The sequence below is a fragment of the Sparus aurata genome, chromosome 16 (assembly GCF_900880675.1).
Source record: "Sparus aurata chromosome 16, fSpaAur1.1, whole genome shotgun sequence".
Lineage (NCBI taxonomy): Eukaryota > Metazoa > Chordata > Actinopteri > Spariformes > Sparidae > Sparus > Sparus aurata.
The window spans coordinates 1,095,076-1,110,876 of NC_044202.1; the positions used below are offsets into that span (position 1 = coordinate 1,095,076).

At 47.1% G+C, this 15,801-nt stretch overlaps 1 protein-coding gene across 2 annotated transcripts in view; it reads right to left on the reverse strand.

Moving 5' to 3' along the window:
• Window positions 1-15,393, reverse strand: part of prkd1 (protein kinase D1) — a 46,196-nt gene extending 30,803 nt beyond the window's left edge. Inside the window, exons 1-2 of one of the 2 annotated variants that reach the window (XM_030392162.1) lie at window positions 14,454-15,393; window positions 218-356 (exon numbers count right to left, since the gene is read on the reverse strand). In XM_030392162.1, coding sequence (XP_030248022.1) covers window positions 218-356; window positions 14,454-14,702 — 388 coding nt within the window. In that variant the 5' untranslated portion in view covers window positions 14,703-15,393. The remainder of the gene's footprint in view (window positions 1-217; window positions 357-14,453) is intronic. The other variant, XM_030392161.1, reaches the window with a different exon arrangement.
• Window positions 15,394-15,801: the final 408 nt, after the last annotated feature.

The following is a 15,801-nucleotide window of genomic DNA, read 5'->3' on the forward strand; positions in this document are numbered from 1 at the left end:
AATAAAGATAAATCTCATCTGATGATGTAAATTATATGAAATTAATTCTAATCTTCCTGTTTTATGAGTGATTTCTGAGCATTTTAGTATCCACAACATGTTCATGATGGACACGTGTGGCTCCAGCATGCAGAGAAACTTAATGATACTAATGTGTGTTTCAGTTTCCTGTTAGCGACGTCATAGCTCCTCCCAGCTGTGATGTCACCACCCTCACCTGACAGCACGGCCTCCACCAGGTCTCCCTCCTGGATCTGAGAGGCCGAGCGCAGCAGCTGCAGCACGTTGTCCGACGTCTGGTCATGACGAAACAGCAGGATCTTCTCGTACATCCCATAGAAAACACACTCTGGTATCTGAGAACAGAGAACACATTATACGTCTCACTGTTAATGACTGAAGGTGGAGACGAAGCTTCCTGTTACAAAAATAAGAGCGTTAAGAAATATCCGACTTTAGAACCAGATCAGACATCAAGACCAGAAGTATAATTTGTATTTAATTAGAGAAATTCTGTCAAAGCCTGAACCCGGGCTGACAGCTGCTGTCAGGGAGGCAGAGTGGAGACATCAGGAGAAGGACGGGTCCAAAACATCGGATCGGTGGCAGCAGATCAGAACAGAACACATCAGGCTACTGACACAAAGCTACAGAAGATCAGCGACCGTCTGCAACCTGCTGACCAAACACACAGAAGCGTCCGCTGCCACAGCTTCAACACGTTATCCTTAACCATGATTTACTGGATGGCTTCATGTTTCAAAAGCATGTGAGTGTCGTATTAATACAAACTGAATCATCCTTTGATTATGGTCATAGCAATGATGCTAATTTAAGGACGAGCAAGAAAGAGAGACAGAGAGAGAGAGAGAAGGAGCTTTGTTCTTCATCAGCAGATGAATAAATCATACAAATTATCATCAGGAGGTGACGGACAGAATAATCTAACAGAATAAATTAATACAGAAACATTAATGTGGTAAATTTACAGCCTGTGAACTCAAATTACCTGAAGCTCATCACATGATCGCCATCATGTAATGAACTCCAGGTAATTAGGCTTCAGCTTCAGACGGCGATAATTCAATCAAATTAATCAAATAATAATAAACCCGACAGTCTCATTATATCATCTTGTCATTCATTAAGTTCACAGGGTTTAATAAATGTGGACATTTTCTTAAAATTAGTCTTCGTGTCACAAGTATGAGAACAAAAGTGTCACTTCTGTCGCAGCCGGACGAAGAAGAGACGACACGCAGGTGATACAGGTGAGCAGAGGAGACACAGGTGATACAGGTGAGCAGAGGACACGCAGGTGATACAGGTGAGCAGAGGAGACACAGGTGATACAGGTGAGCAGAGGACACGCAGGTGATACAGGTGAGCAGAGGAGACACAGGTGATACAGGTGAGCAGAGGAGACACAGGTGATACAGGTGAGCAGAGGAGACACAGGTGATACAGGTGAGCAGAGGACACGCAGGTGATACAGGTGAGCAGAGGACATGGAGGTGATACAGGTGAGCAGAGGACACGCAGGTGATACAGGTGAGCAGAGGAGACGCAGGTGATACAGGTGAGCAGAGGACATGGAGGTGATACAGGTGAGCAGAGGACACGCAGGTGATACAGGTGAGCAGAGGACATGGAGGTGATACAGGTGAGCAGAGGACACGCAGGTGATACAGGTGAACAGAGGAGACGCAGGTGATACAGGTGAGCAGAGGACATGGAGGTGATACAGGTGAGCAGAGGACATGGAGGTGATACAGGTGAGCAGAGGAGACGCAGGTGATACAGGTGAGCAGAGGACATGGAGGTGATACAGGTGAGCAGAGGACACGCAGGTGATACAGGTGAGCAGAGGACATGGAGGTGATACAGGTGAGCAGAGGACACGCAGGTGATACAGGTGAGCAGAGGACACGCAGGTGATACAGGTGAGCAGAGGACACGCAGGTGATACAGGTGAGCAGAGGACACGCAGGTGATACAGGTGAGCAGAGGACACGCAGGTGATACAGGTGAGCAGAGGACATGGAGGTGATACAGGTGAGCAGAGGACACGCAGGTGATACAGGTGAGCAGAGGACATGCAGGTGATACAGGTGAGGGGAGGAGACGAGGACACGCAGGTGATACAGGTGAGCAGAGGAGACACAGGTGATACAGGTGAGCAGAGGAGACACAGGTGATACAGGTGAGCAGAGGAGACACAGGTGATACAGGTGAGCAGAGGAGACACAGGTGATACAGGTGAGCAGAGGAGACACAGGTGATACAGGTGAGCAGAGGAGACGCAGGTGATACAGGTGAGCGGAGGAGACGCAGGTGATACAGGTGAGGGGAGGAGACGAGGACACGCAGGTGATACAGGTGAGCAGAGGAGACGAGGACACGCAGGTGATACAGGTGAGGGGAGGAGACGAGGACACGCAGGTGATACAGGTGAGCAGAAGACACGCAGGTGATACAGGTGAGACGAGGAGACGAGGACCCGCAGGTGATACAGGTGAGACGAGGAGACGAGGACCCGCAGGTGATACAGGTGAGTGGAGCAGCTGATGTTCAGTCGAGTTCTGATGATGTCATTTTATCTGCTATAAAAATGTAAATCCATTAAGACTTCAAGCTGAAGGAGAATCACTTCAAACACATCTGAGGTCGTTATCTAAAGTGTAATTACACACACACACACACACACACACACACACTCCACAGGAAGTTAAAGGTGCAGTTCGCTGTTATGTTGAGGATCAATGAGGCTTTGCTGAAATGAGCAACACGACTGCAGAGCACTGCTGAGACTGCTATTGATCTCACACACACACATACACACACACACACACACACACACACACACACACACACACACACACACTCCAAATTGTTTTTTTTCCTACTGAGAACGAAACAAACGAAGCCAACCAATCAGAGGCGAGTCGTCAGGAACACTTGTGTCTGCAGTATCCTCCAGTAACGAGCAGAATACGTATGTATGTGAAGAAGTGCGATCAGGATGCAGTGAACCTCAGCTCAGCAGCTGATCGGCTCCAGACTATTGATCACTGATCAATGATCAGTGACTGTGTGTTTACAGCTGGAGCTGGTTCATGATGAGGAGAAGACAGAGGAGGTGGAGGAAAAACTGAACGTGAGGAGGAGAAGAAGTGTTCAATGATGTGGAGGAAGAGGAGGAAGAGGAGGGGAGTCTTCCTCATTAGGCCTTCACCTCTCTCTGTCTCTGACACTCCATCTGTGAGTGGTGTCTCTCGCCCCTCTCTCTCTCTCTCTGCCTCTGAATAAGACCCTCAACAATACACTTAGATACATCCTTATGTGTGTGTGTGTGTGTGTGTGTGTGTGTGTGGTCACCATAGCAGCAGTGCTAGTCTTGTTGTCATGGTTGCACGAACTCAAGGCTGACTCCTCTCCTCCTCCTCCTCCTCTTAGTATTCAGTTCAGTTCGGTTCAGTTCTTTCTGTACTGAATGTACCAAACCAACAGTTCACCTGCAGCTCTCTGACTGCCTGCAAAGCATTGTGGGTGACGGAGTCTTGGTGCAGTAGTGTCTCTGTTCTGCAGGCTCTCACTCTGCAGCTGCTCTTCACTGACTGACGTCGTTTGCGTAATTATGTTTTGGTGGATGTAGTGACAATGAGGGAGAGCAGCTCTGAGGCTCGCTGTCATGGTTAGTAAAACCAGGTGTTCAGTAAATGATTGAGTAGAAATTAATTAACATTGTATGTGCATGAGGATCCAATCATCACTAAAGCATCTGTCACACAAGAGAGCCTGAAAACTAACAGTTACATTCAGACATCCACAGAATTCCAATGTTTTTCTGAGATTTCTGCCTTTTTCCACCAAATTCTGACACGTTTTCACAGGATTCTGACTTTTAAATCAGAATTTCAACAATTCTGCACTCAGAGAAAAGTCTAAAAAAGCAAAAAAGTAAGATTAGTGAGGAAAAGGTCACTACAAATGTCAATATTTCTTTCAGCCCTTTTTAATCCTCCTTTCATAAAGTTCAAAGTAAAGTCAAAAATGTAAGAATTATAATATCTTGAACAGGAACGCCCAGACAGAAGGTCAGAGATGCCATGAAGACATTTATAGTGCTGATTGATTCATGATGTCAGCTCATGTAGGAAAATGTTCCAGCTGTCGTCTGATGCCGTTAACACCTGAGGAATCTACTTCAGGACAGTAACTAAGTATTTGTACTTTGTCTTGTTCGCGTTGCCGTGGAGACCGACTGGACCTTCCACAGACCTGTTGGATCCAGTCGTCTCTGGAGCTGTCAGACACGTTCGGGGTAGAAGCTCAATGGCTGCCGACACGTTGACGCGTCGCAGCAGGACGAGCTCGTCTGATCAATAACATCAACCACAGCTGCCTCTACATGAACAGGCTCCAGGGTCCTAGTGCCCACTGCTTGTATGTCCAACCTGTCCAAACCGTCTAGAAACCAAACCGTCTCCAAACCGTCTCCAAAACAAACTGTCTCCAAACCGTCTCCAAAACAAACCGTGTCCACACCAAACTGTCTCCAAACCGTCTCCACACCAAACTGTCTCCAAACCGTCTCCAAAACAAACCGTGTCCACACCAAACTGTCTCCAAACCGTCTCCAAAACAAACCGTGTCCACACCAAACTGTCTCCAAACCGTCTCCAAAACAAACTGTCTCCAAAACAAACCGTCTCCACACCAAACTGTCTCCAAACCGTCTCCACACCAAACTGTCTCCAGACCAGACCGTCCACTGTTGTCACATCATGTTTTATTCAGGGTGAACCGGCTCTGAAACTAAAACTAAAACTCTACCCGGCTTCAACATTCAGAGAATCATCCAGACTGGAGTTGTGAGGTTTTCACACGACAGCAGCGATGATGTACTGGTCCTCGCTCAGAACACCTAATGGGGACGAGAGCGGCCGTCACCATGACGACAGGACATGCTGCATGATGCCGTTTATATAGGTGTGTGTGTGTGTGTGTGTGTGATCATCATTACTTAGTGACATCAGCAGTGACAGCAGCAGATATAGTTATAACTGTGTGTGTGTGTGTGTGTGTGTGTGTCTGTGTGTGTGTGATCATCATTACTTAGTGACATCAGCAGTGACAGTAGCAGATATAGTTATAACTGTGTGTGTGTGTGTGTGTGTGTGTGTGTGTGTGTGTGTGTGTGTGTGAGAGAGAGAGAGTCAGACACAAACTGGTTCCTACATTCAGCATTTTAAAGTATCTGTACTCAAGTACTTAATTTTATGTTACTCCACTACATTGATTTGTGAGTTGTGTATTATTCACAGAGGCTCAGAGTTCAGACTTTTATTTCTCAGAATTTCTACTTTGAAGTCAGGACTGAGAGAACATGGGAGGGAACATGGGAGGGAACATGGGAGGGAACATGGGAAGGATTACAAGAGGGAACATGAGAGGAGAGGGAACATGAGAGGGAACATGAGAGGAGAGGGAACATGAGAGGAGAGGGAATATGAAAAGGAACATGAGGGAACATGGGAAGGATTACAAGAGGGAACATGAGAGGGAACATGGGAAGGATTACAAGAGGGAACATGAGAGGAGAGGGAACATGAGAGGGAACATGAGAGGAGAGGGAACATGAGAGGACAGGGAACATGAGAAGGAACATGAGGGAACATGGGAAGGATTACAAGAGGGAACATGAGAGGGAACATAGGGGAGGTGAGGGAACATGAGAGGGAACATGGGAAGGATTACAAGAGGGAACATGAGAAGAGAGGGAACATGAGAGGGAACATGAGAGGAGAGGGAACATGAGAGGACAGGGAACATGAGAAGGAACATGAGGGAACATGGGAAGGATTACAAGAGGGAACATGAGAGGGAACATAGGGGAGGTGAGGGAACATGAGAGGGAACATGGGAAGGATTACAAGAGGGAACATGAGAAGAGAGGGAACATGAGAGGGAACATGAGAGGACAGGGAACATGAGAAGGAACATGAGGGAACATGGGAAGGATTACAAGAGGGAACATGAGAGGGAACATGAGAGGGAACATGAGAGGAGAGGGAACATGAGAAGGAAAATGAGAGGGAACATGAGAGGAGAGGGAACATGAGAAGGAACATGAGAGGGAACATGAGAGGAGAGGGAACATGAGAGGGAACATGAGAGAAGGAGAGGGAACATGAGAGGGAACATGAGAGAAGAGAGGGAACATGAGAGGGAACATGAGAGAAGAGAGGGAACATGAGAGAAGGAGAGGGAACATGAGAGAAAGAGAGGTAACATGAGAGAAGGGGAGGGAACATGAGAGGAAACATGAGAAATGGAGAGGAACCATGGGAGGGAACATGAGGGAACATGGGAAGGATTACAAGAGGGAACATGAGAGGAGAGGGAACATGAGAGAAGGAGAGGGAACATAAGAGGGAACATGAGACGGAACATGAGAGAAGGAGAGGAAACATGAGAGGGAACATGAGAGAAGGAGAGGGAACATGAGAGGGAACATGAGAGAAGAGAGGGAACATGAGAGAAGGAGAGGGAACATGAGAGAAGGAGAGGGAACATGAGAGGAAACATGAGAGGGAACATGGGAGGGAACATGAGAAATGGAGAGGAACCATGGGAGGGAACATGAGGGAACATGGGAAGGATTACAAGAGGGAACATGAGAGGAGAGGGAACATGAGAGAAAGAGAGGGAACATGAGAGAAGGAGAGGGAACATGAGAGGAAACAGGAGAGGGAACATGAGAGGGAACATGAGAGCAGGAGAGGGAACATGAGAGGAAACAGGAGAGGGAACATGAGAGGGAACATGAGAGGGAACATGAGAGCAGGAGAGGGAACATGAGAGGGAACATTAGAGAAAGAGAGGGAACATGAGAGAAGGAGAGGGAACATGAGAGGGAACATGAGAGAAGAGAGGGAACATGAGAGAAGGAGAGGGAACATGAGAGAAGGAGAGGGAACATGAGAGGAAACATGAGAGGGAACATGGGAGGGAACATGAGAAATGGAGAGTAACCATGGGAGGGAACATGAGGGAACATGGGAAGGATTACAAGAGGGAACATGAGAGGAGAGGGAACATGAGAGAAAGAGAGGGAACATGAGAGAAGGAGAGGGAACATGAGAGGAAACAGGAGAGGGAACATGAGAGGGAACATGAGAGCAGGAGAGGGAACATGAGAGGAAACAGGAGAGGGAACATGAGAGGGAACATGAGAGGGAACATGAGAGCAGGAGAGGGAACATGAGAGGGAACATTAGAGAAAGAGAGGGAACATGAGAGAAGGAGAGGGAACATGAGAGGGAACATGAGAGAAGGAGAGGAAACATGAGAGGGAACATGAGAGCAGGAGAGGGAACATGAGAGGGAACATGAGAGAAAGAGAGGGAACATGAGAGAAGGAGAGGGAACATGAGAGGGAACATGAGAGAAGGAGAGGGAACATGAGAGAAAGAGAGGGAACATGAGAGAAGGAGAGGGAACATGAGAGAAGGAGAGGGAACATGAGAGGAAACATGAGAGGGAACATGGGAGGGAACATGAGAAATGGAGAGGAACCATGGGAGGGAACATGAGGGAACATGGGAAGGATTACAAGAGGGAACATGAGAGGAAACATGAGAGGGAACATGAGAGAAGGAGAGGAAACATGAGAGAAAGAGAGGGAACATGAGAAAAGGAGAGGGAACATGAGAGAAGGAGAGGAAACATGAGAGAAGGAGAGGAAACATGAGAGAAGAGAGGGAACATGAGAGAAGAGAGGGAACATGAGAGAAGGAGAGGGAACATGAGAGAAGGAGAGGAAACATGAGAGGTAACATGAGAGAAGGATGAATAAAGAGACATGAATGGATGAAAAAAAGTGAGGAGATGAAAGAGAGAGAACAATGAGTCCAACACACACACATCTGTTCTCCTCTGCTTCATTCAGTGTGTGTGTGTGTGTGTGTGTGTGTGTGTGTGTGTGTGTGTGTGTGTCTCATAATGGCCCTCAGAAGGACACTTCACAGCCGCAATCATCATCAGTTGCCAGGCAACAAGGAGAAACCGCCACTGACAGAAACACAGCACACACGGCTTTATTATTACTGTTACAGAGTGGCATGTGTGTGTGTGTGTGTGTGTGTGTGTGTGTGTGTGTGTGTGTGATGTTCAGTGACACCCGGAGTGTCGGACAGCGTTTCGTGTCATCACCGGGAGAAAAGTCGTCGAGCCGAAGCCTAAATATAACACTTATTCTCTGATCAGCTGATTCATTGACTGACTGACGTTCAAGTTTTAGTCCGATTTTTTAAATTGTGTTAGTTCCAGTCTCTGTTGTGTACAGTTACCATGGTTACAGGTAATGTTCTCGTCTACCTCGAGGTTAATTGTGAGGCTCTGTACATGTAACTCTGCAGTAACACACAGACTCACTCTGCTCAGTTAATCCAGTGCTCCTTATAAATCTCTATGAATCATTCTATGAGCCGGTCCTGCTCACCTCGCATTAGCATTAGCATTAGCATTAGCATTAGCACAGCCAGCGTTTCTATAAGATTTCTAATGTGATATTCTTCAAAATGCTTCATGGAAACACAGCTACTGTGTCACTTTCAGAGTATAAAGTCAGTGTGTGTGTAAAAACAGATGTTTCCCTCAGGAGGTGGTGGAGACCAAACACAGAGCTAAAAAACAGAACGCAGATCACATTTCCAAACACAAACCCAGAGTTCAATATTTCTCTAAAAGCAGTAGATTGAACACTGACATCAGCCACAGGCTCTGCAAACACACCCACCGCCATTATCTGCCTGAGCAGCCAATCAGCACGCAGCTAAAGACCTGGAACAGACGGGCCTCAGATCACCGACACCGACACATTCAGAGGAAGAGAAAGTTTTTGCAGAGAAACAGTTTGTTTGAGTTCCTGAAAACCTTTCAGAATATTTATTAAAAGCCATTTCAAACACACCTGTTCTCACACGCACACACACACACACACACACACACACACACACACACACACACACACACCCTCTCCTGTTAATCAGTTCATTTGGTGCTATTGAAGTGTTAAGCGCCACATGTCTCGAGTGATGTCACACTGGTTTGGTGTGTGAACAGGTGTCGAGGTGACCTGCTGTACTTTTATTCCTCTGCAGAAAACACAACAACCTGCTGATAATCACTTTAATCAACAACCTGCGTGTGTGTGTGTGTGTGTGTGTGAGTGTCGCACGGTGTCAAGCCGTTAGCGTCCCGGCTCTCAGGTTTCAGGTAAGTGTGTGTGAGTTGCGTTCAGGTGTAAAAGTCTCACTGTGGTAAAATGAGGTGATTTTCACCTGAAATGAGCCGATTAGTGAGTCTGAGCAGAGATAATGGACACATCAGCGTCATCGTGTGTGTGTGTGTGTGTGTGTGTGTGTGTGTGTGTGTGTGTGTGTGTGTGGGTAAGGGAAAGCGTGACCACACTCATCTGCATAAATTTGCCTTTTTTATCTCTATTTCTGGCCTCAGTCACACTCAGCAGAGGTTTTCCACCATTTTATAAATTTGTTCTACAGAGCAAAAAAATCTGAAAACTCCGGCTTCGTGTCGTGTCGTGTCGTGTCGTGGCGCCGGCCTCAGTGGGTCGGCGTCTGTAGACGACTGAATATCTGTCACCTGACGTCCATCGAGGAGAAGAACAAAACAATCAGGACCTTTTGTTCATTAACTGTTCATCCGGTCTCGTCACATTTTCACTCCATTCTTCCCCCACTGCCACTGAAGCTCGCTCTGGTCACATCCAGAGTTCATCCCGATCCAGTCCTGATTCTGTTTCCATCTTGTCTGAATCCCAATGGTCCGATTCCAGTTCTGAGCCCAACCTGCTCTCGTCCAAATCAAGCACAAATCCCACAACAATCCATCCTGAACTCTCAATCCTGATTCCACTCCACCGTCACCTTCCCCTCGCGGTTCATCCTGATCTCATCCTGATCCTGTCCTGGTTCCCCTCCAACCCCATTTTGATCCAATATTTAATCACATTATAATCCGGTTCTTCTACACCGACCCCCGCTCCGGATCCACATCCCAATCCCACCTTAATCCTGCCCTGACCCTCTCATGGTACCGTCCTAAATGAATCTTTATCACAGTAAAATGAGCCAATTAAAACTTAATACAAACAAACAAAATCCAATAAAATGAGATTCTGCAGCGTCTGAATGAATAAACAGATCTGAGGCATATTGATCTGCAGGGCTGGACGCGTCACGTGTGAGAAAGACTTTGGATCTGTTGTTGATCACATTCATAACAACATGATCGTTAATGAGAGAGAAAACAAGCTCACATTCACAAACTCATGACTTGTTTATGTGAGAACGAGGACATCTATCACATTCATAAGGACGCTGACACTGTCTGTGTGTGTGTGTGTGTGTGTGTGTGTGCGTGTGTGTGTGTGTGTGTGCGTGTGTGTTTGATTGTGAACACTTGGCAGCAGCTTCAGTTCACTAAGCAAAAGCCAGGAAAACAGAGAAACCCCTGCAGAGCGAGCGAACAAAGGCAGAATTCATCTTGTTTCCAACCACGAGTGACTGCGAGCCTCCGAGTGAGTCACCACACTGACGAACTGCTTCACATACTGTACGAGCTCCATACGGAGGGAGGGAATCACTGCGAACACACCGCCGAACACACCGCCAGCCGTCAGAGCCACGCTGTGTGTTTATGTGTACGTCAGCAGCAGCCATGTTTAAAGACGCTCCACAAATACCACTGTCGTCAGCGAGGAACGATTTTAGCACATAAACCCTGTCGATCATAGAGAGAGTGGGAAGGTCTGGAAGCTGGAGGAGATTATTTATTGAACAAAGTGAAGTTTGTCCACATCAACACATGAAGCTAACAGAAACGTCAGATTTCCATCACGCCGTTTAATCTTTGACCGCAGCTCTTTAAAAGTCATCTTGTCGTGTCCATCTGGATTCCAAATCGTAGAGACGGTTGTATTTAATATCCTCAGACTTCATGAAGCCAACCAGTGACTCGCTAAGTCACGTTATAATTTACTGAACCTGTCAGGTTAGCCTCTGACTCGCACCCACGTTAGACTCCTTGGTTTGTGTTTCCAGGCGTGTCGGGTTGGTTGTGAACAGTCCCCGCCCTGGTGACACAGTTGGGGCGGTGAACATTCGCACCGGGAGTGAAGGAGGCCAGCGAGCACTCAACCAGCGAGGTCCAGGCCCGGGGACGCTGTACAGACACATACGAGTCAGTCGCACAAACGGCTGCGAAGGAAACAGACCCGGGTTTCCTGTCAACACATCAACACTGAAAACAGCGTCTCTGAAAGTCTTCACCCTGACAGGAGCTTCCCAAGAATGTTATTCATGTGTTTGGAAGAGAAAACGCTTCGTTCAGGACACATATTTAGGATGTAACACATCCAGGAACAACACAGGTCCTTTAAATCCAAACTGTCTCTGTCTCCTCCCCACATCGTCTCTTATTCTTCATACGATGATGAAATCAATCAGAACAACAAACAGAAAACAGTCGTCACTTCGTCTCCAGCAGCAGACAGACCAACAACAAGGTCGTCTCACTGTTTGGAAGAACGAGACGTGTCGTTGTCTTAAATCCATTATCTGTCTAATTAATCTGATCCTGACAACACAACAACACACAGACACAGTCATGTGCTGCACCAGCCTCTGATCCCAGATCAGTTTCTGGGACGCTGATTAACGAAGGAGGTGAAACTGAGAGAGTGATGTGTCGTCCATCATGAGGGTCACACAGGTTAAAGGCATTGATTCAGTGAGTGCACATCATCCATACATGCACTTACTGAATGTTCCCACACACACACACACACACACACACACACACACACACACGGTCAGTATGTGACAGTATGTGTGTGACGGGTCGTCTGGATGGATCGGGGTCAGAGATGTTGGGTTAACGATCACTAACATGTTCAGCAGCTTGTGAATGTGACGGCTGCTCAGATGGTTATATAACTTTATGGTCCTGTTACACCGTCTGTGGTGCGTTCAAGAGTCTTTGCAGTAGTTTACGGTCTCTTTATTGTCATTCAGAGCGTCTTTGTGGTTGTTTTATGTTTGCTTGAAGTCATTTTGAGTCTCTGTGGTCGTTTTAAACCTTCCTGTGGTTGTTTTGCATCTCTTTGTGTTTGTTGTCTTTTCTCGTCACTTTTTCATTATTTTACAGGATAAAGGTCAACAGCCGCCTCACACAGAGGATCTGATAGTAACAAGCCAACCTAACATCCCCTGTGACGGCTGAGGGAGACGACGTCGTCCCTCGACTCATTCTGATGCCGCTGAGCGTCGCCGACAGCATCAGTCAGTGAAGCTCCGCCCACACTCAGACCACGAGATAACAATCTGGGTTGGATTACCAGGTGAGTGAATCAGACGCCGACAGAAGAGACAAATCACGATAAAGCATCAGGACAGAGCGACTACACATTCAGGTGTAACCGGCGCTCCGTGACATCACAGCTGCTGAGGCGCCGCCATCATGCCATTTAAGCGAGAGTCAGTTTTCAGGGTCCGTGCTGATGTTCTGGATCACATCCCGACCTCTCGCTGGAAATAAGACCACTTTGTTTTTCAAATCCTCCAGAGTCTGAACAATCAGATCAATCAGTTCTTCACAGTAAAGTTACGCTCTTCTTCTTCTTCTTCTTCTTCTTCTTCTTCTTCTTCTTCTTCTTCTTCTTCTTCTTCTTCTTCAGCTGCGTCTTTGTTTCCACCTCCAACCCTTCAAACGTTATCGGACTGAATGGCTCAGATTCTGACAGTGAAACGAGTCATCGCTCCATCGCTGCACAGACACTTCTTTCACAATGTAAGCTTATGAGAAAAAGCCTTCAGGGCTGCAGCGCGTCACGTTGACTATGAGCTGGTTTCACTCCTCCTGAGGGCTCCGATCACATCCTAACCAACCACATGACCAAAGATGATATCTGGAGAACGCCTTGGAGGAAACCTCCACGTGGTTAGTGTCTGACAGGATGTTTAAAGACTTTCTGAACGCTGGTTTCATGTTCTGATCCTCGTCCACTCTGATTATCACACAGCTCAGACTCAACAGGCCCTTAAAGATTTTCTACTAACGATGTAAACTCCTACATGTAAACTTTAATCAGATTACCACACTGACAGTCTCACAGATTATCAGCATCATGTGGCGCCCGGCGGCTCAGCTCTGCCTCAGGACCCTTCATCAGTTTTATCCGGCCGTGATTTGAAACTTTTCTCTACAGTTTTCAGTATTTAAAAGGATATTCCAGTGTAAGTTTAATCCATGGTCTAAATCACAGTGAAACTGTGTTAGACTCCCTCTGGAGAGATCAAGTTAGCAGACCGCTAATTTACGGAGTTTTATCAACCTCAGAAACGACCGCACGACAACAATACACTGCAGTAAATGGATCCAAATATAAACCGCCACCAAAAAGCCACAAATAATGCTCAGAACAGCACCAAACTTCAGCAACAGTACAAATAGGGTCTCAGCACATAGTCCGGGGCATCTAACCTCCGCTAGCTTAGCTGGATTTCTACTGAAAAGCTGACTAAATTTACCACTCTTCTGCAGCAGCTTCCTGTTGACGGGAAGTCCCGACGAGTCGATTACCGAGTGCAGTAGAGTTCCGCGGCTCATGGATGAAAATGTATGATTATGACTCCATGGAAAAGCAATCAAAGTTCATATGTGTCTTACCTGCCAGTTTATAACAGTTATTATCGAGAGCGGACAGGGAAAAGAACGGAATTGAGCATTTCTAACCGCACTCGGTAATCGTCGCGTCGGGACTTCCCCGACCCGGAAGCTGATGGAGGAGAGTTGAAATCTGTTTTTAGCTTCACAATAGAAATCCAGCTAAGCTAGCGGAGGTTAGATGCCCCGGACTATGTGCTGAGACCCTATTTGTACTGTTGCTGAAGTTTGGTGCTGTTCTGAGCATTATTTGTGGCTTTTTGGTGGCGGTTTATATTAGGATCCATTTACTGCAGTGTATTGTTGTCGTGCGGTCGTTTCTGAGGTTGATAAAACTCCGTAAATTAGCGGTCTGCTAACTTGATCTCTGGAGAGGGAGTCTAACACAGTTTCACGGTGATTTAGACCATGGATTAAACTTACACCGGGAATATCCCTTTAACTTTTCATTGTTTTCACTCAGCTCAGCCTCCTTACATCCATATATAACTCGTTTTCTTCTAACAGAAACTTGTGGACAGATTCCAACCAAACCAGATTTGAAATTTCTTCATTTTTAGGTGAAAAATCATTTTGGAAGGTTTATGTTGAGAATACAAATCCTGCATCAACATTTAACAATGAAACTGAAGCTCCTTTAACTTCCGGCTCACTATCAGAACTTCTGCAGGAGTTTCAGGTCTGTGCAGGACCTGGTTTACCTTCTGGTCCACGATGGAGCACGCCACCTCCCGGACCTGACTGAGGCTGAGCTCTGCGGCGTCCAGCAGCACCGGCTCCCGGCTCAGCCCGATCTGGATGTGGAAGGAGATCACACCTCCTCCTCCTCCTCCTCCTCCTCCTCCTGCACCACCACCTCCTCCTCCTCCTCCTCCCCCGTTGCCGGTGTTGCTTGTCCCCCCTGAGAACGGGAGCGGGCTGGGCGCACGGATCAGCGGAGGCGCACTCATATGAGCCTTTTCCCCGGCGGTTTCCAACCTGCCAACAAACAATCAGGAGCCGCGGAGATGATGAGGGACCGCCCGGGTGAGTGGATGAGGAGCCGGCGGGTCCAGGTGGAGAGCGTGGAGAGGTTCGGGATGTTCGGACGCACGTAAGAACAAAAAAAAAGTCCCCAAAGCGCAAAAAAACAAGAGTTTCCGACAAAAACGACGACTGATTATTAACTAACTCCAACAAAACTGAGAGAGAAAGATGCTGCAGGAGCGCAGAGGAGACGGACACAGACAGGATGTGAATACAGAGGGAATTAAAGAGACATAATGACTACATGACTGGACCGGACCGGAGAGGAGGAGAGGAGAGGAGGAGAGGAGAGGAGCGCAGCGTGGAGACCGGTGATGCGCTGACAGAGCCATGGACGTCAACAGTGGCTGGAGAGGAGGAGGAGGAGGAGGGAGGAGAGGAGAGAGGGAAGCCTCGGACTGATGGAGAAGGAGAAGGATGGAGGAGGACGGCAGAGATGGAGCTCAGCAGGAGCACTTATATTTCGGCTGGAGGTGTTTTAATAATCCTCAAACAAACTGCAGCTCTTCATTCTGGTTCAGTGTGAAATTAAAGTTAAGAAGATTAATCTCGTGAGTCTGAAGCCTCCCAGGACTCCTTAATTATTTGGATTCTTCACGTTTTATTTGCTTTTCTGTCCCATCTGTTAAAGAACCCGACTCTCAGAACTTTGTCTCTGTTGTCACAATAATTAGTCCCAGACTGCTCGGCTCTCTTTTTCATTGTAACGTTAATAAAGCCCCTCGGGTGGACTGTGATCTGTACAGAACCATTCTGCGGGAGAATCACTGAATCTGGGTTTCATGTTGTGACTTTAACGAGACTAAAATGACGATCGAGAGCCTGAAAGCACCGAAACAAGAGCCGATTACTTCAGATCCAAAAGTAACTAAAGACAGGTAGGTGGAGCAGGTAAAAAGAAATCTGATATCAATAAATCAGCTGGTCATTATCAGCAGGACTCCTTATGACTCATATCATGTTTGCCGTCAGGCGGCGACCTCTAGTGGTGGTCGTAACTATTACAGCAGCAAAGGAGGACGT